Source organism: Cucumis melo, chromosome 11 (assembly GCF_025177605.1).
Source record: "Cucumis melo cultivar AY chromosome 11, USDA_Cmelo_AY_1.0, whole genome shotgun sequence".
NCBI lineage: Eukaryota > Viridiplantae > Streptophyta > Magnoliopsida > Cucurbitales > Cucurbitaceae > Cucumis > Cucumis melo.
The window spans coordinates 30,731,728-30,759,658 of NC_066867.1; the positions used below are offsets into that span (position 1 = coordinate 30,731,728).

The window sequence follows — 27,931 nt, forward strand, 5'->3', positions numbered from 1 at the left end:
AAGATATTTACAAACAGAGTAAAATATCGCAATCTATGAACACTATATAGTGGTAATAGATAAACTACTATTAAGGGCTATCATGACATAAATAGTAATATATTATGATATATTGTGAATATAGAGTAAAACTTTGTCGTATTTGTATCAATTTTGGTTCACTTTGCTATATTTAATAGCAACGTTTCTTTTAATTAGTGGAAAAATTAACAACCAATGAATATAGGAAGAAATTTGGAAAACCGTACAGGATGTAGAGATGGACGAAGTTTAAAGTTTAGAGTAAAAATTGATATAAAAGGTCGAGTTTAGAATTGATTTGATTTTTCGATAAATATTAATAGTTAATATAGAAGAGCTATTAATAAAATACTTGTCTCCTTTTGACATGGTTTTTCATTTCTATTGCTTCGTTCTTGCACTAACGTTCAATTCTAATTCCTCGATAGTCAAAACTTACAAAATCATCAAGCGAACACGTAAACTTTGTGAACAAGCATCAATTAAGTTGAGTAAGATAATGCATTTTAAGTGATATCAAGGTTTATTGATGATAACTTAAATACCGATATATATGTATATACACCGAGAATTCAAAAGCAAAAATGTACCGATATATATGTATATACACCGAGAATTCAAAAGCAAAAATGTACCGATATATATGTATATACACCGAGAATTCAAAAGCAAAAATGTGTAAAATAATTAATTTGTACGAGTTCATATTTGTGACACGTACCTAAATTTGTTATATAATATAGTGCATGCATACATATAGCTTTTGTTCATGGTCGAGAATGATAAATATGCGTCGTAAGAAACTTCAATAAAATAAATATAAATTCATAACACATCACCCTAGCTTCTACTAAAAATTAATTATATATAAGATGCTTGAATATTTGCTTAGAAACTAAATCCATGGCACATTTCACGCCGTTTCTTAGGTTTCATATAATAATTATAATTTTGGCCATTACGACGTAGAAAAATCTATAATTTAATTTCTATTATTTTAAAAATTTAGAATCTACTATTATAAAGTTAGAGTTTGATAAATTTTTCTTACATAGTTACCATTTTTTAAACTATTTATAAAAGTTGTATCAAACAATAAATACTAAATAAAAATTATTATATTTGCTTTTTTTTTTATATATATATATATATTGTCTAAATCATAGAGACGTAATAGAAAAAAGTATAAGAAAAAGAGAAAGTTCCGTTGCCGGGACTTGAACCCGGGTCTCTCGGGTGAGAGCCGAGTATCCTAACCAACTAGACTACAACGGATCTTGGTTCGGTATATCTCCTTTAACTAATTTATTTTTATAATGTAATTACAAAAAAGATATTCTATTTACTTATGGTAATTTTTAAGTCCTACATTTAATTTGTCTTTGACTAATTTATTTACTTATTTCCTCATCTACTAATTTAGTTTTTTTTCTTTGGTAATAAATGACATGCATTTTCCAAAACTTTTTAAATATCCAATTTCGTAGTGTAATTGATTCATGAATATCACACAATTAAATATTTGAAAATAATAAGATTTGTGTTTTCGTATTTAGTTTTTAAAAGGTAATTTATTTAGAAAAATGAACTCAAATATACTTTTTTTTCTATTTCTTTTATAGTAGTACTAAATTTAGTATAGAGAATAAAATTGAATAACAAGCAAATTGAAAGTGTAAAAAATCGACCATTACTTGAATGGAAGTCTATTTAGTAATTGTGTTATTCTATTTGTTTTTTCCCTTAAGAGATCAAATTTCTCATCGTTATCAATTTTCTTTACCAGAATTGGCTACACTAGAACCCAATTAAAATGAAGGAGAGTATGTGACATCATAACACAACTATGTTTTCTTTTAAATTCCAAATAGTTTTGCAATTTTTAGATATATATATTCAGTATAATATTGTGTATTCACGTTGATATGAATTCTGGGGTTCGAATATTTGAATACTCAAAACAAAACCCATATGCGAAACAATATGAAAATAAGACCCCTATGGTTTGCAATATATGCTAATTAACTTTTGCGGATAATAAAGAGAGATATTCAGGTGGGTGAATCTCAAGAATCCCATATGTGATTTTGTTAAAAAAAAAAAAATTGATCATCAGAACCAATTTTTGATATATTAATATTTGAACATTGAAAAAAAATAAAGGAATATAATCATAGTTGGGGAAAATAAATGACATATTGACCATAAGTTCCAAAAGCTGGGGTACTCATTACACTATGAGAATTAGTTATTGTCTTATAAAACCATACCTTATTGGCTCTATATGTAAAATTTAGGAAAAACATCATCGGTCGAAGAACTACTTGGAGTTTCGTTTCAACTTCTCCTTCATAACCTACGATTTTACAATGTCCACCCTACAGTATACACACAAACATCAACCCAACAACAACAAATTACTTTATTTGATTATACACACACACACACACACACACATATAGTAATTAAGTTCTAAAAATACTTAAATTTAATACCTCTTTGGTAAGTATAATCTCCTTAGATTGAATAGAGAACTTGACTTGAGAACCAGTTACAGTAACACTAACTGTGACAAAGTAGATAAGATAATTACATGCTAAAAACATATATAAACTATTTTCTTTCAAGTAATAATTATGAAATGAAAAGAAAGGAGAGTGTAAAGAATAAGAAATTTAATTAAATACCAGTATCTTGATGGAAGAGAGGTAATTCTTTTATGATCCTTCTCAGCTCTCTAGAAGTAACTGTGAAAAAGTTTCCATATTCAACTTGCCCTAAATTCTCTGCTTGGGGAGGTGACAATGCCAATTCATGATGCAATGGTGGCACATCATGACCTAATTAAAGTTATACAAACAAAAACAAGAAAAAGACTAAGCTATGGGTTCCCAAGAAAAACAATCAAAATAGAGAGATGAAAAGGGTAGAAAGGCTTAATTATATATATATATATATATAGATAGATACTAACTTGGAGTCTCAAATCTAAGAACCATTTGGTTTGTTGTATCCAAAAGATGGATAGTCATTGAAGAAAAACTTCCACCATCCAACATAGCATCATGGAAAGGTTGAAGGGAAACCTTGGAGCTTTTATTATGATCGACAGAAAAGTTGGTGAACAATCGTCGCGACAATTGCAACGTTGCAACGAACTGAGGGGAACGGTTCGATACGATTATCATGAGCATCAATGGTGTGAATTTCACGTCGGCATCCTTGGCAACTTGAGCCAACAGGGAGGTTGCATCAATGAGAGGTTCAAATTGCTCAAGCCTTACTAAGAACATGGTGGTGGCCGAAGGAGAGAACAATCATTAATGACCAAAAATTTTGTGTTTCAAAATTATATATCTACAAAACAAGTTTAATTAGAGTAATAATAATAATTAATGTGTTTGAATAAATTAAATTAACTAAAACGTTGGAGGTTGTTAGTATCTAAGTCTTGTTTCCTTCTTTCTAGTTGGGTTGTTGCTAATAATAAGCAAAGTAATTTGATTTAGTATTAATTGTTTTTTATAAAGCAATTTACTACTTTTTTTTTTTATTGCTCATTGTTTTCCACATTTTAGGAAATTATTTCACCTTTTTTATCATTATTTTATCATATATATATATATTTTAAAAATTTCATGAGAAAATATAACTATGTATGGTTTTAAAGATTTTTTCTTCTTTTTTATGCACATTGCATTGTGCTAATAGCCACTAAGATTTTAGCTAAATTAAAGACTTCGTTACATATCTTCATTGTTATAGGTTAATTTGACAATGATGGACGTCTTCTTGTTTATTGTGAAATATAGTCTTGAATGGACATGAGAGATTTTTTTTTAACAGAAAAAATTGATAAACTATTTACGATAATCCATATAATAAAATTACTAAAAGACAAAAACTTTATTATATTTGATTTTTCTACAACGTATAAATATTTTGTTGAATATTCTATGCGTGACAATTTTCTTATATTGTTTATTTAATCATGATGTTTAATTCACAAACATGATTTAAAGATTTGATTTTAAAACCACTAAAGTTGTAACGTGTTGCATGTGTGATTTGTGATAAGTGACTATTTTAGTTTGTTTCTAAACTTTTGTTTTAGAAAAAAAACATTCCTCATCATGTTATCGAAAGTTTAAAGTTTCCAATAGACATGTAGAACACATTTATGTATAATAAATCAAAATTTATTTTGTTAGAGACCAATAATTAAATATAAAATTGAAAATCCATAAGTTACGTTCTATTAAAATACAAATCGAAACTTCCACCAATTTAAGATATGATAAGAGTGTTAAAGAATGTGTCTAACCTATTTAAAATATTTGAATATGAGTGTTAAGAAAGTGTCGATCTATTTGAAATATTTGAATACTCCTACTCATATGATCCGCCACATAAAAAGTTATAACTTAAACTAAAACTTCATGATAAAATACATTATAAGAATTATTTCTACAAATGTATAATATGAACTCAAGGTTTCAACTTTGTAGACATTAATGACAGTTCACAGAAAAATCCACAAACAGTTTGCAAAGGATACATATTGATATCCGAATACAAAAATTAACAATGTCAGTCGAACAATGACCATCAAACAATGTCAATGTAAACCTATATATTTTCCCACAATGTATGTCATGTGGTGGGAAAATAGATTGCATATTGACCATAAATTCCAAAAGCTGGAACCATCATTACAGTATAAGCATTATTCTTTGTCTTATAAAACCAAATCTTGCTTGCTTTATATGTAAAATTCAGGAAAAACAACATAGGACAAAGATTGATCCGGAATTGACTTTCAACTTCTCCAAAACCTTCAATCTTACAATGTTGACCCTACAAAAACATCAACCAGTTACAAACACAACACTAAACTAATCAATAATACGTTGATTTGACGTATCAATTGGTTTAAGGTTTAATTTTTCTTCTTTTGAGAAAGATACGTAATGTGGATATATATCAGTCGACACCCTCATCATATACTCCAAATATCATTTCATTCAAATAACACAAAGAAGATATAAAAGAATCTGTCGAATAGAAATATGAAAATGAAGTCAATATATAGCTGATTTAAGTTCTTAAACTATACTTCAAACCTCATACAAATATTTTCAATTTAATAAATTAAAGATTATGGTTTCATAAACCAAAATAATATAAGAACTAAAGAAGTTTCGAGGATCAAACTTACATCTAAACCTAAAGAAAAATATTTTTAACAGAATCAATGAGTTCGTAAAAAAAAAAAACTTGATGTTTGGTATATGGTAAGTTGTTGTATATAATTAAACATCTAAAATTACTTTAAAATTATCTAGGTCAAGAAATATATTCTAATTCGTCATATTTGAAAAGCACTTACAGTACATTATGTGATATTAAGAAGATGAACAATACCTCCTCACTAAGAACAATCGCCTTTGATGCAATGGAGAACTTGATTTGAGAAGTGGTTACGCTAACACAAATGACTGTGACACATAAATTAAACAAGTTGTTAAAAAAACATAACTAAATAAAATCACTTTCTTCCAAATAAATATATGAAAAAAAAAAGAGATTATCATCAATTACTTGAATCATTGTGGAAGATAGGTAACTCTTTTATAACTCTTCTTAATGACTTAGATTTAACTATGACAAATTTATCTAGATCAAGTTCATGTTCGCAAATTTGAATGTCTTCTGATTGGGGAGGTGACAATGTCAATTCATGATGCGAAGGTTGGATTTGGCCTAAGAAAGAAACCATTATATGATTAGAATTAATTTGACTAAACACTAAAAATCAAGAAAGAAAAGATTTAAGAGAAATTAAATCTCCCACAGAAGTAATCAAGATTTTAGAAGCAAGTTAAAAGATTCATTATTCTCAGAGACCAGAAAGAAGAGTATTCACACTAACTCGAAGGAGTATCAAATCTAAGAAACATTTGGTTTGTTTTGTCCAAAAGATGGATTGACATTGAAGAAAAATCTCCACCATCCAACATAGCATCATGGAAGGATTCAAGGGAAACCTTGGAACTATGAACATGATCGACGGAATAGTTGGAGAACCATCTTGGCGACAATTGTAGCGTTGCAAAGAAGCGAGGGGAACGGTTCGGGACGATTAGGAAGAGCTTCCCAGGTGCGAATTTTATGTCGGCATTGTCGTTCGAATATTGAGCAAGATAGGAGGTTGAGTCAAGAAGAGGCTCAAATTCTGTAAGCTTGACCAAGAACATGGTGGTGTAGTAAATGTGAGAATGAAAATGAAAATGAAGGGGAGAATAATGGCTAGCCTTTTCTTTTATAAACACATCTTAGTTCATATATTAATTAACTACGAAAACAATATTAAAAACGAAGGTAGTTTAGTTACAAGTAGAACTTCCATCATTATTTCATATATATTCAACTTCGACTATCAAACCATGACAATGAGAGATAGAGTTGGTGTAATAGCCTTTCTGATCTTTTCAAAGTCTTTTGTTTGACCAATTAAGAGTATTTTATGTAATGCGATCAAAGTCTTACGTCGATTATATAAGTAGATGATCTTGGGTATATAATGTCTCCTTGGTCTTTCATCATCGAAGGTGTTGATAGGTTTATGAACCATATTAAATGGAAGATAAATAATGGTGAAATAGTCTTTCATTTTGGCATGAAAACAAACCCTTTGAACCTATACAAACCATTCACATTATTATCGACCTAGCTATTTACACTAATCTTTGGAAAGCACGAATGTATCAGTACTTGGAGTCTAAAACCATCGTGGCCTTTTGGGTTGTTTGAGCTTATCTCTAGCCCCTTTTTGTTTCATTTTCTCGCCTTCATGGCTTCATGTACTCCGATAACTATACTGCTGACACCATTGCTCTTAATTTAAATGCTTTCTGTTAACCGTACTTTTGAGTTGTTTGGGCTTATCTCTAGTCCCTTTTGTTTCGTTCTCTTGGCTTCATGTACTCCTATTCTCATCATTATTGGGAGTGTATATTATCAAAAAGTGGACAATAACAATTGAGATCTTAGTCGTCCAATTTCAAAAACTAGTTTTTTTCGTATTCGAAATTTAGACTTGATTTTTGAAAACATGGATAGAAAGTAAATAAGACATTTATACGTTTAATTAACGAAATCTAAATACAAAAAATCAAATACTTTATAGAGAGTTTGGAAGCATATATAGTTTATCTTTAGTTTTTAAAGTTTAAAGTTCATGTCCATTGAATTAGTTGAAAATCAAATAAAAATAAATTCAATTTTGCTAAAATTCTTTTTCTCTCTCTCTCTCTCTCTAAAAGAACAATTTCTGCGATTATTCCAAAAAGCAATCGCAAATGTTGCTATAAGTTCTAATTTTGAAAATATCTTACAACTAAACCAAATTACTTTTTCTTACTTTAGCAACTAAACCAACTAGAAATAAGGAAACTTAACTCTCTAATAAGAATTAAGATACTGTTAATTAGCTAGAGACTTGTTCAAACACATCCAATAATACTCTTTAATTACTTAGTTTCAATCTAATTGAACACACAAAATTTTATTATTAATTTGGTGATCACATTCTCTTCTTCCCCACCAGAATTTACACTTTCTCAATCAGTATTACACAAAATGCTAATGTTTAGTCTCGAGAATTTGGACCCTCTTTTGGATGCAATATACCTTCTATCTCGATTTGGTGAAAATGCCAACATTGAATGTTCCCCATCAATGTTTTCCCTAATAGTTCCTCATCATAACCTTGAATTGAATGTAGCCTTTCAAATGATGCCTCAATTCTTCAATTACTTCTTCTCCAACAGATCTCACTCTTCAAAAATCCACATTCAACCATTACTCAGTACCCTCAAACGCATGAAAGAATACCAAATTACTTCACTCTCCTTCTTTGTTCTTAAACTTCTTGATCGCCTAGTCCTCAAATTTTCCTCTCCCAGTAAGTTTAGTTTTCTCATTATTATTCTTTTAATCGATTGCACTAATCTTGTAACTAATCATTTTCTTAATTTGATTATTTAGGGAATGACCTACCCTTGATTCGTAAATTTAGAATGATGTGTGCAGTAAAGGAGGATATGGGAAACATTGATTTGGAAACCTTTGTTTCCATTGATTCACAACAGTTCAGACATGTTGTAATTGGGTGTCGTGATTACTTTGGTGATATACTTAACTAATTTTCTTGATTATCTCTCTCATCTTAATTAATTAATTGAAAAAGAATATGATTTCTTGTTGTATTTTACAGTTAGGGTTACTCCAACGCACTCACACGTCAGGTTCTCTAATGAAATTAACGAGTTCATTTTTGCTAGAGAGGTATGGTTACCTATAAATATTAATGGTTCATTTTTGCTAGATCATTTGATATGATTTAATAATTGATTGATGTGATCATGTAGGGAGGAGAATGCATAATGGAAGGTGTCGGGAAAGGGAAAGTAACTGAATTTTTGATCCCTATTTATCCAACTCATGTTTTCTATAATATCACTTTTCGATCGAAAAGAGTATGGTTGTTCAAGTCTATTGATAAACTTGGTACTTTCATTGTTGCTCCTGTTGGACTGTTTGCTCGATTTGTCATCTATTTTCCTCTTGGCTGACTTACTGATAAATATATGTAATGCTTTTGAATTGATTAGATCAATAATATAATCATCATCTTACCAATACCTGTGTGATTACAATATTATTATATTGCAACTTCTATTCTATACATAATATATTCTAGCTTCCAGCTTTTGTTCTTTTCTGCTTATTATTATTTGTTTTGAACGGTAAATTGATCAGCAAGCGATCGGCGGCTGATCTATAAATTAATTATAAAAAGATACGAGGCAAGCTAGTCGATCAATGCTTTAACATTTAGCGAAATTAAACCTGTCTATTTGACCAAATCCCTATCAAGTTTGTAATATTTTTCCAAAGGTTGATGATGAAGTTTTTCTCGTCTTTGAAGATTCGGTTGTTTCTCTCGTTCCACAAAGACCAGAGAAGAGATGCAATCGCTGTAAATCTGATTACATTCTTTCTGTTGTTTTGCTTGAACCTGCATAAAGTGGAACATAGAGAATCAATACTGTCCCTTGTTAATAGGAAATCCTAAGTTTGCCAAGATCAGTTTATCCCATAGCGTAACTGCTGTTTTGCAATTCAGAATGATATGATTCATATCTTCATTGTTTGAGTTGCAAAGGACGCACATATTAGGACTGAGACAAGAATTTGGAAGCTTCTTTTGCAGATAGTCCACAGTGTTTAACTTCTTATGTATCATAGTACAAGAGAAAAACTTACACTTTTTTGCAATCGGAGAGCTCCATAAAATTTCAAAAATTTGGTTGCTTCCCTGGTATCTTGAGTTTTGTAGAGTTTCAAGATAGACAACTTTGATCGAGGCTACATAGAAACACTTGTCTTCATTTAAATTCCAAGCTGGAGTGCTGCTACCTTTACCATGTTGAGGGACTGAAAGAAAAGCTTTGATCTCATTCCATGTACAGTGAGCTTCAAATCACTGTAAACCTTTGATTATAGACATCCAAGGGGACTTTAAACTTGAGAACTTGCCTTTGGTCGAAATACTTCCAAGGGACTGCCTCTCAGAAGAACCATCATATTTCGCTTTTATGATTTGTCTCCATAGAGCATTTGGTTCATTGTGATATCTCCATATCCATTTGCATAGTAATGCGAAGTTTGTCTTTTTCAGGTTGAAAATTCCCAAACCTCCTTTGTTATTCTTTTTGACTTATTATAGTGCATGTGCATAGGTTAATCAAACTTATTTTTATGTAAAACTTTATTTTATTCAAATTAAATGTGATTACGAAGAGTTTTAAACTCTTTAATTTCATGTTAAAATTAGTGGTTGAATTAGTGAAAATTGATGAATCAAAGGTAAAAAAAAAAGTTTCCACATTTTTTGTTTAGGTTTAGAGTACAACAACACAAAGGTAGATTTTTTTTGTTATTGCATAAAATGATTAATAGAAGTATACCCTATTTCGTTGGTGAATGTTTCTTTTTCGTGCTAACGCTCGTCACATCCAATATTCTTTAAAAATTAAAAGAAATATAAAGCTTAATGTTCCCGACCCAATGGAACGATCTATCATCAAAACTTAGGGCAATGTTACCCTGCTAAACCTAGGGCAAGTTACATCCCTAAACATTATTACATCCACATTATTATGACATAAAATGCATCCTTATGAACATATATAAAAAGTTGATGTGAAAGCATATATAATGGGCCTAATAATTAGGGCCTTAAGTTGGTAATATAAAAAGAAGATAATCATCATGGACACAATCGAAGTTTGAAATTAAATTGGAGTACTGTTGTTTAAACTCTAGAGAGATCATAGAGAGAATTTGAAGATGAAAGTTGACAAAATCACTCCTCTTGTAGATGCAATCTCTCTACTGTCTCAAGTTTTTGATGAAGCAGATGTGAAATTCGCACCCACAGTGCTCTCCATAACTGCTTCCAAACCTCCTTCCATTTCCTTCACTATAACATTACATATTAGAGAACAATGCTTTACAGAATATTCAATATTCCATCAATATCGAAGTTGGAGAATTTCCCTTCATTACCTTCACCAAGCCATGTATGCTGGTAGAAATTCTTCAAGAATGACCATTCGACTTCCCCCCATATCATCAACCGATTGGAGTCCCATGATCCTAACATTTTTCTCTTCAAGTTAGTGTGTGTCTATATATATATATATATATATGTTTATGTTCATCAATGATATGTGTTCTTATGATCGTTTTGATTCAAGATTAAGATTCTTGCTTCTTTTTGCTTCCAACAACCCCACTTCGTCATTAAATTTCAAATTCGAAAAATTATCTTTCTGGTCTCTTGTTTTTTATCTATTTTCATTTTGGTCCTTACGTTGCAAAATGTTACCATATTTTCGTTTCTTTATGTTTTGAATTTGATTTAGTACTTTTGCTCCTTTTCAAATGTCACGTCAACCATGACCACTCATATGCTCCTTATTAGATTTGCCTCTTTAAATTAAAGTTAGTATGTGTGTGTGTGTATATATATATAGTAACTTAAATTTATCATATCTTGATGAAGTACAATATATCCATATTGGTCTACTCTTTATACTGTTCCAATTTATCAAGTAAGAATTTATGTTTCTTTTTCTTTCAAGAAACACTCGTTTGATTGTCCTTGATTTTAGGTATAATTTTCAATTTTATCTCTAGAGTATATTTCAAAATGGTATAGCTTTTGGTATTTGAGTTTTGAATAATTTGCTTTTTTTCTTTCGATAAAATTGAAAAAGATGTTACCTTTTGTTTTCGGAGGTTTGAATTTTATTTCAAGTTTCTCCATTGATTTTAGGATTTATACCTTTTTAACTTCAATTTTTTTTTTTACAAAAACTCCATTTTCAATATATGATGTTTAATATATGTGTACTGAATTCTAGGATATTTGCAGCCACTAGTCAGTAGAGTGAACTTATCACCTCCGGAAGAGACAGATTTAGAGTTAATCAATTTCGTAAAGTATTTTTCAATTTCTTCTGAAGTTCTAGAACGCATTATAGTCTATCTATGCCTTCTTAATGATGCTTCAGGTAAGCTCGACATAAACCTTGTTTGGATTGGTTTTCTAAATACTTAACGACACATTTTTTTCAAAACTCTAGAAAACCTTTTTCTTTGTAGTTTCACATCAAATCTCATACCATCGAATGACATCTACTAATTCAAAGAATATATGGCAAATCTTTTTATTAACGATTTGTTTTTATGTGTCGTATAGTTTTTGTCACACTAACGAGTTCACAAGTTAGATTTGTTGCTACACTCGAACATGAGATTATTCTTAACAAGGAGGTATATATATTGTTCATAAAAGCTTTTAATTATATCACACATACGTTATTATTACTAAAGCGTTTTGAAATAAATTTATTTTAACAAAGGTAATGTTTTTTTTTATTATTATTATCATCATCAAAATGAATAACATTTTATTTTGCAGGATGGAGAATGTGAAATTGTAGGTTTCAAAGGAGAATTTCAAATTGATTTCAAACTAAGACTTTTCCCCATGGGATTTATCCTTAATTTGACAAAAGACATACCTAAGATATTTTTTTCTATCACAGATTCTCATGCTGTCATGACTGTCCCAGCTTTTCGACCTTTTGGTCAGTATATGCTTTATTTTCCCCACATCCAACAATTAGGTTATGTGTAAATTTTGATACAAATATGTAAATATATATATCAAAGGTTCTAATGACTCGTATACGAAATCTAATTCTAAATATAAAATTTGGAGCGTTTGCAAAAATAACAAAATTTTTATGATAATAAGCCCCATATAGCTACATTTTCAAATTTTATAGTACTAAATTTAAAAGCGGACTAATAGTCGTATGATATATCTAATTACTTGTCATAGTTTTCATATTTGCAATATGCAAGAAAGAGATGATATGAACTGTTTTTTTCTAAATTTTTTTGTCATATGATACAATTTTCCTATACAATTTAATTTTACCATGATTTTCATATTTCGTCTGTGAATAGTTTGAATCAATATATGGTAGTGTTTATAAGCTTCATTTTCACGAGGTAAAAGTAATTATGGTTTGCTCCCAATACATTAAACCGATGGATTATTGTAAATGTAACAAAAAAAAAAAAAAGAAGTGGTACCAATTTTGAAAATGAAAAACTCAAATCGGGTTGAATCTCATTGCAGATGTCAAACACCTTGATTTAAGATTAATGATAAGTTAGAAACTACTTTTGAAATTTCGAGGTCTATTTTTTTTTTGTCTCAAATATTTTTTAAAGTAGTAAAATAAAAATATCATTAAGAGTATATTTTTTTAAAAATAAAAAAAATATCATATGAGACTAGAGAGAAAACTATACAAATATTGACTGAAAAACTTATGGAAAAGAAAAGTAGTAATTACCCTAATATTTTTTAATTTAAAAATGCTTATAATTATTGGCTCAAAAAGTTTGTAATTACCCTACTATTTTTTATTTTTATTACACTAAGAACAATCATAATTTTGCATATATAAATTTCTTTAAGAAATAAAGTTTTTTTCACTTATACTAATTTTAGTGCATGTTATAAAATTTTTGATAATTCTAGATAATTTTATTGTATATGTTATAACATTCTTCTACTATATAACTAATTTGTAATAAAAATAAATAAAATTATGATTTTTTTAAAGACAAATTTAATGTTATATCATCTAATATCTCTCCCTCATTTGTAGACTTCAAATAGATAAAATGCCCAAGAAATAAAAATTAATATTAATTGGGAAAAAATAACATTGCAGGGTTTGAACACATAATCTCCTAAACCAACATACTCTTACATAATCTTAAATCATCAATTTACCCAAAAACTTAAGCTTATGGGTGAAGGACAATTTACTAACAGTTTGCAAACCAATGCACACGATCCAAACATGTAGAACTAAACTATATGTATTGTCATTAAATACCTCGTGTGTTGGGCGACCATAATCGACGGGGTCTCTTCCAGTAATTGCTTCCAAAAAATTATAATCCTTGATACTAAATCTAATATTTTTTTGACGTTGATACTTGGTACAATCGTATTTTAACGAAACACAATACAAGATTAGCATATAGTTTATATCCTAACATCACTAAAGTATTGTGTGGGTCTTATCTAATTATCTTGACATACTTAATTGATCACATAGGTAGAAAATGTTACAATTATGAATAGTTTTTTTTTTTCTTCTTTATACTTGAAAGCATTAGTACTAGAAAAAAACGCATAGACATCGACCCTTCAAGAATTAGGGAACAAACAAAGTTGAAAAGACATCTTTCATTCTTTCTAGTTCGAGAATGAGCCAAAAGGAGGAAGCTAAAGAAACTAAGGTAGCTAGAATATATCATGCATATATAGTTTGGCAAAAAAAGAAGAGTGACACAGTATAATATATTTGTAATGATCACAATAGGGTATAGGGATTACTATATGTATATATTGATTACTTTAATTCAAAAGTATTACATTTTTGACCAAGTCAGGGAACAGGATAATAGATGGCAAATTGAGCGAAGAGTCCAACAGGAGCAAGGATGAAAGTACCAAGTTTATCAACTGACTTAAACAACCACACTCTTTTTGATTGAAAACCGATATTATTAAAAACATGAAATGGATAAGTAGGGATTAGAAATTCAGTTTTTCCTTCAGCTATGCATTCTCCAGCTCCCTGCAGCATCATCACATCAGCCAACCAAACCAGTTTAATTAACACCCATTTTTCATCTTTCTTAACTAAACATTATTTCAATTTTTAACTGAACTATGGATTCATTTTGATCATATAATCATTGGTTTTTCGAAATTGGTGTTTTTTACTTACAATGTGACTCTTCTTTAACATGATCTTTGTCTTTTCCAAGTACTTAATATGAGAAATTTAGGACAATACCTCTTTAGGAAAAATGAAGTCCCTAACTTCATTAGAGAACTTGACGTCTGAATGTCTTGGAGTAACACTTACTGTAAAATACATCAATTTGTTAGGGAAAAAAACTTAGAAATCATATTCTTTCAATCAAGTTAATATGAGAGAAAATAACAAAAAGAAAAAACGATGAATTATATATATGTGTGTATATATTACCAAAGTAATCACGACACTTTTTTATAATGCGTCTAAATTGCAGTGAATCAATTGAAACAAACGTTTCAAAATCAATGTTTCGCAAATTCTCTTTTGCTGCATTCACCTTTCCAAATTTACGAATCAAGGGTGACTCATCCCCTAAAAGAAAAAAACAAGATTAATTATTCTTGGATTTCTTGAAAGAATATATTAATGAGACACAAGATATGAAGTGCAAGAAAATGAACCAACAAAAGAATGATGCAAAAATGATGAGAATTAAAAAAAAAACTAACTTGGAGAGTAAAATTTGAGGACTAAGTGATCAAGAGGTGGTAGAAGAAAGAAGGAAAATGAAGTAATTTGGGATTCTTTCATGCGTTTGAGGGTATTGTATAATGGTTGAATGAGGGTTTTTGAAGAGTGGGTTTTGTTGGAGGCGAAGTGACTGAAGAATTGAGGCATCATTTGAAAGGATACATTCAAGTCAAGTTCATGGTGAAGAACAATTATGGAAACCATTGATGGAGAACATTGGATGATAGTGTTTTCAGCACATCGAGATAGAATGTATAATGCATCTAAAAGAGGATCCACGTTCTCAAGACTAAACATCAACATTATTGTGGTGAAATATGGTGGGAATGATTGAGAAAATGGATATATATATATATATATATATAGAATGGTGTGGCCTTATTTCCTTCCCTTATTTTGTGGGATAAGTGTTGTATTTTTTTTAAAATATTTTCATAACTTTTTTTTTTCAAATTTTATTTACAATATAATTCTCCATTCATTTATTTTAAATTAAAATAAAGAACAAATTTATTTATTTTAATTTTCAAATAAATTATTAATCTTCTTTACATCTTACCTCACTACAAGAAACGGGGGTACTCCCGACGCACAAATACGTCGGCGAAAATGCAAAGTACGTCGGAAAAGGATATCCCGACGTACAAAACGGCGTCGGGAAGCACGTCGGGAGAAATGCGTCGCGAGAGGCTTTCCCGACGCCGTACCAAAGCAGCGTCGGGAAAGCCTTTCCCGACGCCGGAATATGCGTCGGCATGACGGCGTCGGGAAAACCTTATTCCCGACGCCGTCTATGCCGACGCATATTCCGGCGTCGGGAAAACCTGTTTTCCGACGTTTTTTTTCCCGACGTAATGAACGTCGGGAAATATTTTTTTATATATTTTTTAAAATATTGTATTTTTACTTTTTTCCTTATAATATTTTGCTCAAACATTCACAATGATGTTCGGATTGCTCAAAAAAATTTCGCGACGTTTTGGATTAAATTAAAATAAATTAATAAATATACAAACACAAATTAAAAAAATAGAATTAAAATTAATAATACGAATAAGTTGACTACAACAAAATATAGTTCTCAATATAGAAAAAACATAAACATAATGAAGCTAGGGATCATGTGGTGGTCCCTGTTGTGCACGAGTTAGGTCTTCAATCATCTTTTTCATAGCTTCCACTTGTGAAGCTAATGCTTGGTGATTTCTATCTTGTACTTCAATCCGTTCCAAAGCTTCATTAAGTTTAGCTTGTAATTCAATCTCTTTTTGTGTGGACTGCGAACAAGATGTCGACGAACTGCTTGCACTTGCCGTTCTGCGGGTCTTCGGCTTGGGTCCCCAACCAAGGCCTTTTGAGTAGCCTGGTCGTCTACCCAACACCTGATCGCATATCTCATCCTCAGAGAGTGGCTGACTACCCTCTGGGATAGGCTGGGATTGGAGTTCCAGCATTTGATTCTGCAACAAATTTAAAAATTATGTTAGGTAACGCGCAAAAATATATAATAAAAGTGGATAATTAATAAGGGTATAACTTACATGCGCATCCTCGGCGGCTTGCGACACGAATGTCCCAGCTCGAACGTGTGTTTCCCGGAACAATTCCACACGATCGACCGGCTGCCCTCTTCTTTCAGCGAGCTCATGCTGTCGTTGTAGAAACGACTTGGACCCGCTACTATGATTGTAAGGCTGCTTCTGTCTAGCAGCCTTGTTTGTCCGTGATTGCTCCTGCATTAAAACAATTATATTGTTTATTTCTTATACATATAAAAACTTGTTATCATAATTAATCATGACAAATACCTGGAATGCACGGCTGATATAATGGTCGCAGAGGAAGTGCCAATCCTCATCACGTCCAACCAATGCGTTTGGTGGGTTGGCACGAGCCTCCTCCGGGTCGCTGTACTTTTTGAAATGTTTATGACAGTCGGCCCGGAACTCTTTAAAGGTCGTGAGCATCTGATGCTCAACAAACCTGTTCATTGCTTGATCATTGAAATCGAGCACAAAGAATCGCTGCACATTACAAACATAACACATTAGATTGGCTAAAGTTAGATATGTTTCAAATGAAATCATATATAAATGTGTAGTGCATTTAATTACCTGGAGGTCGCCCTTGACGACCTCAATGTATTCTCTCCCAACGTCCGTCCACTTAAGACAGCGGACGGGAAATGTCTTTCGCACGCACACGCCTATCGCCTGGCTGAAGCGAACGGCGTGTGGAGAAATAGGCTTCTCCGCTCCAGGGGCGATCGTCATCGGAATGCGCCCATTTATTGCAACGTGGCGCTCTAACTCCAAGAGTCGAGACTGCGCACGTCTCCTAGGAGTCGGAGTCGTTTGTTGAGAAGAAGACTCTGCTCAATAAATAGACAATAACATATAAAGTTAGAAAAAAGAACATGAAATATTTGTAAGTTAAAATGAAGAAAATTCTTAGACTCACCCGTATTGTCGCCCACAGATGATGACCCTCCCGCGATGTTATTATCTAAATCGTCCTCAAACTGGAGGAACATATCGTCCGTCTCCATAAAAGTTGATCGTCGATATGACATAATGGCTATGGACATAGAAAACAAACATTTTCAATTTAACTTAAACCTCCCTCTCCCCAGATAAGTAGTAATTCCATTTCATAATAATTACACGACCACTGTACACAAGATAATCTTCCCCATAGAATCTCTATCAGATCAAGACATCTCGGTATAGACTTAAGCATATTCAAAAATCTCATGCTAAAACATTCTAACACATTCTCATAAATCTCATGTTTTAAGAAATATGTTGAGTAGACCCATTAAAACCATCCGTATATAAGATTGAAGAATGTTAAACATTTTGTATAAACACAAAATTAAAAGTTTATTAGGTATTTCTCAAAGTTCAAACGACTAAGTAATTGGAGATCCTAAATCACAATCTCAAATTCAATAAACACCCCCCCCCCCCCAATTCAATATAACCTCAAAAATCTCTACACATTCAAATTTTTTATCAATCTCAAATTCAATTTCAACTTCAATCTCAACGTCAATCTTAAATCCTAAAACCACTTCAAATTCAAATTCAACACTAAAACCTAAAACTAATTCAAAATCTATATCCTAAAACTATTTCAAAATCTAAATTCTAAAACTAATCCTAAAACTAATTAACTAAAGCAAAACTAAAACAAAAACAAAAAAGAACTTTAAACAATTTCAATAATACATACATTTTTTTAACTTTGAAACAAAAAAAAAAAAAACAAACAAACCCTAAACTAATTTTTATCAAAAAAAACCCTAAAAAAACTAAATAAATTTACATATTTCACTTACCTAAAGTGGCAGACGGCGACGAGGAACAACGGCGAGGCGGTCGGCGACAGACGGCGGCGGAACAAAAGGATGGCGGCGACTTCTTCTTCTTCTCCTTTCTTTTTCTCCTCCTCTCGGTTTCGGTTCTGTGAATACAGAACTGAAACGAATTTAAAGGGGATTTCCCGACGCAGTGACGTGGCGTCGGGAAATCCCTCAAAACGCGTCGGGAAAAGGGGAATTCCCGACGCTCATTAAACCCCTTTTCCCGACGTTTAACGCGGCGTCGGGAAAAACCCCTATTCCCGACGCCGCTCCCGACGCACTGTTCACGGCGTCGGGAAAAACCCCTTTTCCCGATTTACTTTTTGCCGACGCCTTCATGTTGCGTCGGGAAAAAAGGTTTTCCCGACGCCGCTCCCGACGCACTGTTCATGGCGTCGGGAAAAACCCCTTTTCCCGATGTATTTTTGCCGACGCCTTCATGGTGCGTCGGGAAATATGGTTTTCCCGACGCATCTCCCGACGCGTTGTTGAGGGCGTCGGGAAAGCCCTTATTCCCGACGTTCTTTATGCCGACGTGCTTTTCGGCGTCGGGAATTCTCCATTTTCTTGTAGTGCCTAAAAATTATTAATCTTCAAATATCATATTAACAATGCCTGTAGTAACATCTTTAGCCTTTAGGCAGCTTAAGTTAGAAAATTTTAGTTTTTTTTACTTATTTCCTTTTATAATTACAATATCTTTTTGCTACTTAATTGCAATGTTTTTCCAGCATTATTCAACTATTCAACTTTCCTATGTAACTACTTATTTTTAAAAAATAAGATACAAGACAAATCAATGCGCGCATCTAAAATTGTTTATGGATTCACTCATTACGTCTTCCGCTTCTCTTTATCTTTCATTCTCTCTTTCTCTGTCTACTCTTCCCATCCTACGGCATCAAAATAGAATATGATCCTTCCACTACCTTGTTTATTGATGTCTTTGATTTCGGCTTTCAATGAGGGCTTATAGTTTAATTGGTTGAAACGTACCGCTCATAACGGTGATATTGTAGGTTCGAGCCCTACTAAGCCTACGACCCCTTATCTGAACCCTATTTGTGACGCTTCTTCCCCGCCACCCTGCAGATCTCAATGAGGCGAGGTGGAACCACACAGGCTGCCCTTTGGTCACGCCTCCTACGCTTACCACTCACCTACGCTCTTGCAGCATGCCTCGGCAAGACTATCATAATAATACGTGAAGCAGCTGAGCGGCTCGACCAAAGAGGAATTTGCGATAGGGAAGGCGTGGTTGAGACTGAGAGAGAAAGTCGATGCGAAAGTTCAGATCTTCTTTCTTCGCAAAATAATAATTCCAAAGCTAGCTAGCTAAAAGAAAACATTTGGTTGATTCACTGATGACTTAATAACATACTGCCATAATTTCAGGAAAAAAAAGAAAAGAAATGAATAACGAAGCTTTTTTTAATAGGAAACTTACGAGGTGTGGAACCTATGTTAGAAGGTCATATATCCCAAATTTATTCGATCAAAATGAAGTTACACGATAAGGGACTAGAGCTAAGTCCATAAATTCGAGTACAAGAGTTAGTTGCTAAAAAGCATTACTTTGATTATAGCCTTTGACATGAAGAAGCGATGTCTGCCCGGCCACATTCCAACTAGAATAGTGAACCTTATACAAAGTCATCAATAAGTGCATGTTTGATGGATCGGTTGTAAAATTGTCAAAATCACTTTTCTCAAGGTTCAAAATTAGTCCAAAACCCATTTGATCCCTCAAAATTAATTAATTTAATAATATTAAAAAAATGATTTAAAGTATTGTTCGTAAATGATTTGAAGTACTATCCCTCCGTTAGAAAATGAACGGATTGATGATGGTGTTAAGGGGGTGTCCACCTAGTGGAGATTCCCGGGTGGATCTACCGACCCATCATATTTTTTTTTTGTCAAAAAAAGATTTAAAATATTTTTCGTAAATGAAAAAATAATTTTAATACCATTTTAAGAATTATCCCTCCGGTAGAAAAATATTAACTCAGTGTGATTTTGAACCACTAATTCTACTTGCCAAACTTGGTATTCATATATTACCACGTCCTACCTTTCGATAATAACATTATTCTAAGTTTCATTGAGATAAAAAAGAATATATGAAATATATATAATATTATCAACATATATTTTTGTAGAGTATAGGATAATATCTCATAATGTCATAATTCTTCTAACATATTCACTCTTATATCAGAAAAATAGACCAAATATTGAGCATACAATCCTAAAGGGGCAGAAATTACACCTTTGGAGTAATTATTAATTGATTTGAATAACCATACTCTTTTAGAACGACCAACAACATTGCAAAAAAACTCCGTTGGTTGCAGAGTAATTGCAAAAAGAATTTGATTGCAGTTTGCTTCGATTCCTCCGATAATGCATTGATTTCCCTACGTAACACATTACCAAACAAATAACACAATAGGTCGAGAGATCTATAGGTGCTATTAAAAGCTTCAAGTTTTATCAAATAAAAAATTTGAACGTTTATAAGAAAATCATGTATTAGATTTCTAAGTTTAGGACACTCAACAATGTTGCATACAAAATAAACATTCTAACTAATCATTTTTTAATAAGAACTAGCGAACGATGAATTCCGTATAAATACACTCAAACATCTCACAATTAGATTGTCACTTCCTTATCACCCCGTCGCGTTCTAATACTCTAAATTAATCATCTTGAACATTTAATTTAATTAAAGAGACCAAATAATACCTCTTGAGTTAGAATAATCTCTGTCCTTCCATAAGAGAATTTGACTTGTGAACTTGATAGAGTAACAAGAACTATATAAAAAATAATAATAATAAAGAAATTAGAAAATTACAACATGAAAACCACTCTAATTTCATTCAAATTAAAATACTATATGGAAAGAAGACGAGGCATATTTGAGTTACCATTATCAAAATCAACAAACCGTTTGATAATATTTATGAATTCTTGTGATTCAATTGACACAAAAGTTCCAAAATCAAATTCACCCACATCTATCTTTTCAGAAGAAGGGTACAATCGAACAGTTTTTATCATATGACAACCTAAAAGAAATTAGAACAATATATTACTACTATTATTATTGGCATTAAAGAAATCAATATCCAAATGGGCTCAAGAAATTAAAGAAAAATATTACAAAAATTTTACTAACCACGTTCAGAATTAGTAAATTGGAGAAGTGCATCAGAACCTACATTTTCCCCAAGTGGCTGTGAGTGAACGAATATTGAAAAGGAATGTGGAGATATAGCTTAGAAATTAATAGCATGCAAATTAGTGAAAAACTAGTAAAGAATGAATCAAAATTGAAGAAAATTTAGAAATGTTATGTTAATAATAATACAAACCATACGTATCGTGGGGATCTTGTTCTTGAAAACTGAAAATCAATGAAGAAAAGCCTGTACTTTGGCATTCTTGCATGGTATCACAAAAGGCTCGGAAGAAAAGGAATTTATGGTGAAGTGTTGGGCAGACATATGTCCTAAAGATTTGAGGGGATAATTGTAGGGAAATGATGCAACGAGAGGAAGGTGATGCAGCGACCATTATCGAGAATATTGCCGGTGAGAATTTGAGATCAAACTCATCCTCGGATGTCTCGGTAAGGACGGAAATCGCTTCGAGGAAGCCATGGATTTGGGGAAGCTCAAAAAAGATCATCGGAAATGGGAGAAATGAATCTTACGCTCCAAATGTTGAAGCATTTTACTATTTAGAGTAGTAATTTTGTGGAGGTTTTTTTGAAAAGATATTTATTATATATAATTTCAAGCAAAGTATTATTTGTTAATTAGGATAATTTATGCTATTTTTTTTAATGTGATTTTGAATATATAATTATTAATACCAAAGACGTCGTTCGTTGTATTTCGATTAATTATTTTTCTTATTTTTCGTGATGATGTAGCTTAACACATTGTTATTGAACCACGTAAAATCATTATCTGGATCCTATGTTACTTTGTGTATTTTTTGATAACAAAAAAAGAAAAAGAATAGTTTCTATATTGAGCAACGTAGAATCATTCTTTTTTTACGATCCTATATTTTGTTATAATATTAGGGTTTAAAAGTTGACCAAAAGATTTTCTCTTGTAGTAAACATTAATTAATGATTACAAAGGGCAATTGTTTTGCTGACTTTATTATAAGAATAATTCATAATAAGGTATGAAGCAAGATTAATAAAGGGTAATTATAATAGGTAGCAATTTTTAGAATAATTATTATGTAACAATATTTTAAAGAAATTGTAAATGTAGCAAAGTCTATCGATGATAGACTTCTATCATTGATAGACTCTTATGGTTTATGAGTGATAGACCAACATTTGCTACATGGTCTATCAGTGATACATTCCTATCATTGATAAATTTTGACAGATTTTGCTATATTTACAATTTTTTTAAAATGTTGCTATATACTTAATTATTTTGAATATAATTGCTACATTTGCAACTATCCCAATGTTATTTACAAAGTGTAATTTCCACACAATTTGCCTTTTACTCTATTTTATAATTATTTATAACATTATGATCTCCCACGCCTAATCATTCAAAATTAATTAATTTAATAATATTAAAACCATGATTTAAAGTATTTTTCATAAATGACAAAAATGATTTTAACACTCAATTAAAAATAATAATAATTGAGAATGTGATTTAGAACCACGTATAATTCTACTTTGCCAAACTTGATATTCATATATTACCACGTCCTATCTACGATAATAACATTATTCTAAGTTTCATCGAGATAAAAAAGAATATATGAAATATATATATATATATATATATATATATATATATATATATATAATATTATCAACATATATTTTTGTAGATCACTATAGAACAATATCTCATAAAATGTCACTCTCTCCTATCAAAAAAATAGATCAAATATTTAGCATACAATCCTAAAGGGGCAGAAATTACACCTTTGGAGTAATTATTAATTGATTTGAATAACCATACTCTTTTAGAACGACCAACAACATTGCAAAAGAATTCCGTTGGTTGGAGAGTAATTACAAAGAGAATTCGATCACTTGCTTCGTTGATTCCTCCAATAATGCATTGCTTTTCCTACATAACACGTTATCCAACAAATAACACAATAGGTCGAGGGATCAATAGGTGCTATAAAGTTAACTTCAAATTTTATCAAATAAAAAATTTGAACTTTTATAAGCAAATCATTTTAGATTTCCAAGTTTAGGACTATTTCCTTCCGAAATCATTCGAATCGTACATTTTCTTAAATTCAACCTTTGATAGGGTTGGTCCTATTTACAATTTTTTTTTTTAAAAGTATCGTTCACTCTTAATTATTAATCTTAGAAGTTTTACCATTAAAACCATTTTAATATTTTTTTCTAAATCTTATTCTAAACAAGAATTTAACTACTCTACTATTTCAATCATACACTCAACAGCTTGCATGCCTACAAAATCAATATTCTAACTAATCAATTTTTTTAATAAGAATTAGAGAATGAGGGTCATCCGAAGATCTCAACTTGGTTGACACTTTCTTAGCATCTCATTATGCCCCGGTTATAGTCTAATTAATAATCTTGAACATATTAAAAGTGACCAAATAATACCTCTTGAGTTAGAATAATCGCTTTCCTTCCATAAGAGAATTTGACTTGTGAAATTGATAGGGTAACAAGAACTATATAAAAAAGAAAAAAGAAAGAAAGAAAAAGAAAATTACAACATCAAAACCATTTTAATTTCATTCAAATTAAAATACTATATGGAAAGAAGAAAGGGCATATTTGAGTTACCATAATCAAAATCACTAAGCCGTTTGATAATATTTATGAATTCTTGTGATTCAATTGACACAAAAGTTCCAAAATCAAATTCACCAACATCCATCTCTTCAGTAGAAGGCAACAATGGGACATCAACTTTCTTATCACAACCTAAAAGAAATTAGAACAATATATTATGATTATTGTTATTTTTGTTGCCATGAAAGAAATCAATATCCAAATGGCTCAAGAAATTAAAGAAAAATATTACAAAAATTTACTAACCACTTTCAATATTAGTATACTTGAGATGTGCATCAGTTTCTACACTTTCCCCCGTGGTTGTGAGTGAACGGATATTGAAGGAATGTGGAGATATGTAATAGTAATAGTAAAAAAATTAGTAAAGAATGAATCAAAATTGAAGAAACGACTTTAGAAATGTTATGTAATAGTAATACAAACCAGGTATAGATGCAAGCTTGGCGTCGTGATCTATTTCTTGAAAACTGAAAGTCAATGAAGAAAAGCCTGTACGTTCGCATTCTTGCATGGTATCACAAAAGGTTTCGAAGAAAATGAATTTGTAGTAAAGTTTTGGGCAGACATATGTGGTAAAGATTTGAGGGGATAATTGTAGGGCAATAACGCAACGAGAGGAGGGTGACGCAGCGGCCATTATCGAGAATATTGCCGGTGAGAATTTGAGATCAAACGAATCGTCGAATGTCTCGGTGAGGACGGAGATGGCTTTGAGGAAGTCATGGATTTGGGGAAGCTCAAAAGTGAACATCGGAAATGGGAGAAATGAATTTTACGCTCCAAATGTTGAGTGATCTGTGGTTTACTTAATAAAACATTTTACTATTTAAGCAAGTATTATTTGGTAGGTCAATTATGCTACTTTTTTTTTAATGTAATTTTTAATGTATAAGTATTATTTTGCTATATAAACTCTCTAATATTAAAGATTTCGTTTTTTTTATTTTTATTTTTCTTAATTATTCTTCTTATATTTTTCTTCTAGAGATAATTAATTTTTGAACACATTATTATTGAATTACGTAAAATCATTGTGTTGTGTTATGGTAGCAAGAAACAAACCATAACACCAACTTTATTGATGAAAGGAGTTACAAGAAGGTTGGAGGGCAGCCTAAGTACAGAGGATTAATGCAAAAAGGCATTTAAGTTGAAAGATATGGTGTCATGAGAGTAGTTTTTGAAAAAACTACTTGTTGACCAAATGCCTGTAAAATTACAGATGCTTTTCCACTGATTTTAGGAACTTGATATTTTCTCTTTGAAGATTTGATTGTTTCTATCCATCCATATTGTTCATAAGGTAGCAGCAACGACATTGAAACGAATGATATCCTTGAGCAATGTCGATCCTAAATTACTTTGTGTTTCTTGTTCTATCTATAACAAATATATATATATATATATATATATATATATATATATATATATATAGTTTCTATATTGACCAATGTAAAATCATTGTTCTTTTTTTGTTGATCCTATATTTTGTCCTAATACTAGGGTTTAAAGCTTTTGATAAGAGGCGCTGACCAAAAGATTTTTTTTTAAGAAAAGGGAAGTAAAATAAGTAAAATAATATTGAGGTTGGAATCGAGTTGTTTTAGTTTTTTAGACTAACAAAAATGAATTGAATAAAGTGGGTTGAGTTGGTGGAGTTACTAGATATTTGAATACTCTTGGTTGAATATGTGTTCTCAAGTTCATTGTTTTTTTTTTTGAGGGCCCAACCGGGTTCGAACCGGTGACCTCTTGATCCCATCAGAACTCCGCAGTTAAGCGTGCTTGGACGAGAGTAGTACTAAGTTGGGTGACCACTTGGAAAGTTGCACCCCTTTTCTCAAGTTCATTGTTTAGGGTTGTAATGACTCATAATCATTACAATAAACCCTAAAGTAGAGAAAAAGATAGACAATTGCAAGAATAGTGAAAACATATTATAAAAATCTAATTTTGGTTTTCTATTATTCCAATTTTGCTCAATTTGGCGTAGCAACATGTAATTTATATTTTGTGTATTAGTTCACTACGACACTACCCATATTTTATATTGGATATGTTTAATTATCAAGTGATACTTTAAATTTGGATACATTTTTAGATAATTTAGAATAAATTTTATTTTGAGGTCCTTCGATTAATTGTAATAATATTTTGACTATCTTTCTAAAAAGTAAAAATCTTTTCTATGGTCTCTATCTTTTTTTTTTCTCTGAAAAAGGTACCATGGGTTGTTAAGCGCATCTCCATTAGGTAGACACCCCTTACCATTCCCACTTCATTAATCAATCTTCAATCAGTACAAAGAAGAAAGGAAGAAGAAAGAGGGTTAGAGATAAGCCCCATAATCCAAAAGAACATTATACAAAAGCACGTAAAGTTCAAAGCAATAGAAGAAGCCGTGTAGTTGGAGAAGAAGCTTAATATTTTCCCAAGTATCCTTTGGAGGCTTTATTTTTGTCGTTAAAAATTCTATGATTCTGTTCCAGCCAAATATTCCAAATGGCACAAGCAATAGTGCTGAGAAGGATGATGTTCTTTTTGGTTTTTTGGTTCCAGTCGCAAATATGTTTACAAAGCTCGCTAGGACCGTAGAAGGGGAGGTTTCTGTTGAACTGAGGACCAATAAGATTCCATATGGAAACAGCAAATGGGCAAGTAATAAAAAGATGGCTTCTATCTTCTTCATCACGTCTACAAAAGAATACACCAGTTAGGTCTCGAACACAGATTGGGGAGTCTTTTGACAAGCTGGTCCGCTGTATTTAAGTTGTCATATAGAATAACCCATAAGAAAAATTTGCATTTGTTGGGAATACAGGATTTCCACAGGTTTGTGAAAATTTTTTGGTCTGACACAATCATACCTCCCGAATCATCGAAATGGATTGCTTTCTTCACAGAAGCAATCAAGAAAAATGCCTTCAGGATTAAGTTTCCAGATAAGAGTGTCACGGCCAGAACCATCAATCTGAGCATCTATAGAGGCTTTAAGTTCATTCCATAGAGAAATTTCCCAGTTCCTCAAATTGTCTTCTAGGACGACTAAGATCCCAATCAAGCGTTTCAGTATTCCACATATCTCTTATAGAACTGTTTTGTTTAGTAGGTACTGCAAAAAGTCTAAGTAATGGATAGAAAGGGGGCTGCTGGTGTGACAATGGCTATGCCAAAAAGAAAAGCTGTCACCATTTCTAATTTTCCACGTAACTTGGGAGCAGAACCAATCCAAACCTTTAATGATAGAGTGCCAATGGGCTCTACTGCTGCTATATTTGCATTTAGATGCCAAATCTCCCAAAACTGGGTTGTCATATTTGGCTTCTATAATCCTTTTCCATTAAGGGTTATCTTAAAAAATAAACCGCCACAACTACTTGTTAAGAAGGGTGAAATTGATATCTTTGATGTGTCTGATTCCACGACCCCCTTATCTTTTGGTGAAGAAACCACCAACCACCTTACCAGATGCAATTTTTTGCTCTCATTTGGATTTTTCCAAAGAAAGTTTCTCTAACTTTTTTCAACACTTTTGTAGATGGAGGATGGAGCTTTAAAAACCGACAGCTGATAAGTGGGAAGGCTGGAAAGGGTGGAGTTTATCAATGTTTTTTGTAGATTTTTTCATCAATATTTTGCCAGAAGATTTTTGAAAGGGGCTTCCCTCTGAGC

At 31.6% G+C, this 27,931-nt stretch overlaps 2 protein-coding genes and 1 non-coding gene across 3 annotated transcripts; all 3 read right to left on the reverse strand.

The window, feature by feature from the left end:
• Nucleotides 1–1,223: 1,223 nt before the first annotated feature.
• On the reverse strand, nucleotides 1,224–1,296 carry TRNAE-CUC (transfer RNA glutamic acid (anticodon CUC)). Its single transcript has one exon. It is a non-coding gene; the product is annotated as a tRNA-Glu (tRNA).
• Nucleotides 1,297–4,674: 3,378 nt separating this feature from the next.
• Nucleotides 4,675–6,288, reverse strand: LOC127143978 (uncharacterized). Its single transcript, XM_051079293.1, has 4 exons — nucleotides 5,954–6,288; nucleotides 5,623–5,784; nucleotides 5,446–5,519; nucleotides 4,675–4,878 (listed from the first exon to the last, which is right to left on the reverse strand). The coding sequence occupies exons 1-4, from the start codon at nucleotides 6,276–6,278 to the stop codon at nucleotides 4,675–4,677; spliced, it is 765 nt and encodes a 254-aa protein (XP_050935250.1). The 5' UTR covers nucleotides 6,279–6,288.
• Nucleotides 6,289–16,065: 9,777 nt separating this feature from the next.
• Nucleotides 16,066–18,504, reverse strand: LOC127151749 (uncharacterized). Its single transcript, XM_051091961.1, has 6 exons — nucleotides 18,385–18,504; nucleotides 17,505–17,621; nucleotides 17,159–17,415; nucleotides 16,853–17,068; nucleotides 16,586–16,777; nucleotides 16,066–16,504 (listed from the first exon to the last, which is right to left on the reverse strand). Exons 2-6 carry the CDS (start codon nucleotides 17,614–17,616, stop codon nucleotides 16,157–16,159), a joined length of 1,125 nt encoding a protein of 374 aa, XP_050947918.1. The 5' UTR covers nucleotides 17,617–17,621; nucleotides 18,385–18,504; the 3' UTR covers nucleotides 16,066–16,156.
• Nucleotides 18,505–27,931: the final 9,427 nt, after the last annotated feature.

Excerpts from the sequence above, each read along its gene's own strand:
- LOC127151749 (XM_051091961.1), bottom strand. The coding sequence starts at position 17,616 with ATGTCATATCGACGATCAACTTTTATGGAGACGGACGATATGTTCCTC. Across the intron at positions 17,416-17,504 it reads ATCTGTGGGCGACAATACGG|AGTCTTCTTCTCAACAAACG; the intron begins GTGAGTCTAAGA and ends TTTATTGAGCAG. Across the intron at positions 16,778-16,852 it reads ATATCAGCCGTGCATTCCAG|GAGCAATCACGGACAAACAA; the intron begins GTATTTGTCATG and ends GTTTTAATGCAG.
- LOC127143978 (XM_051079293.1), bottom strand. The coding sequence starts at position 6,278 with ATGTTCTTGGTCAAGCTTACAGAATTTGAGCCTCTTCTTGACTCAACC. Across the intron at positions 5,520-5,622 it reads TATCTTCCACAATGATTCAA|TCATTTGTGTTAGCGTAACC; the intron begins GTAATTGATGAT and ends TATGTGTCACAG. Across the intron at positions 4,879-5,445 it reads CGATTGTTCTTAGTGAGGAG|GGTCAACATTGTAAGATTGA; the intron begins GTATTGTTCATC and ends ATGTTTTTGTAG.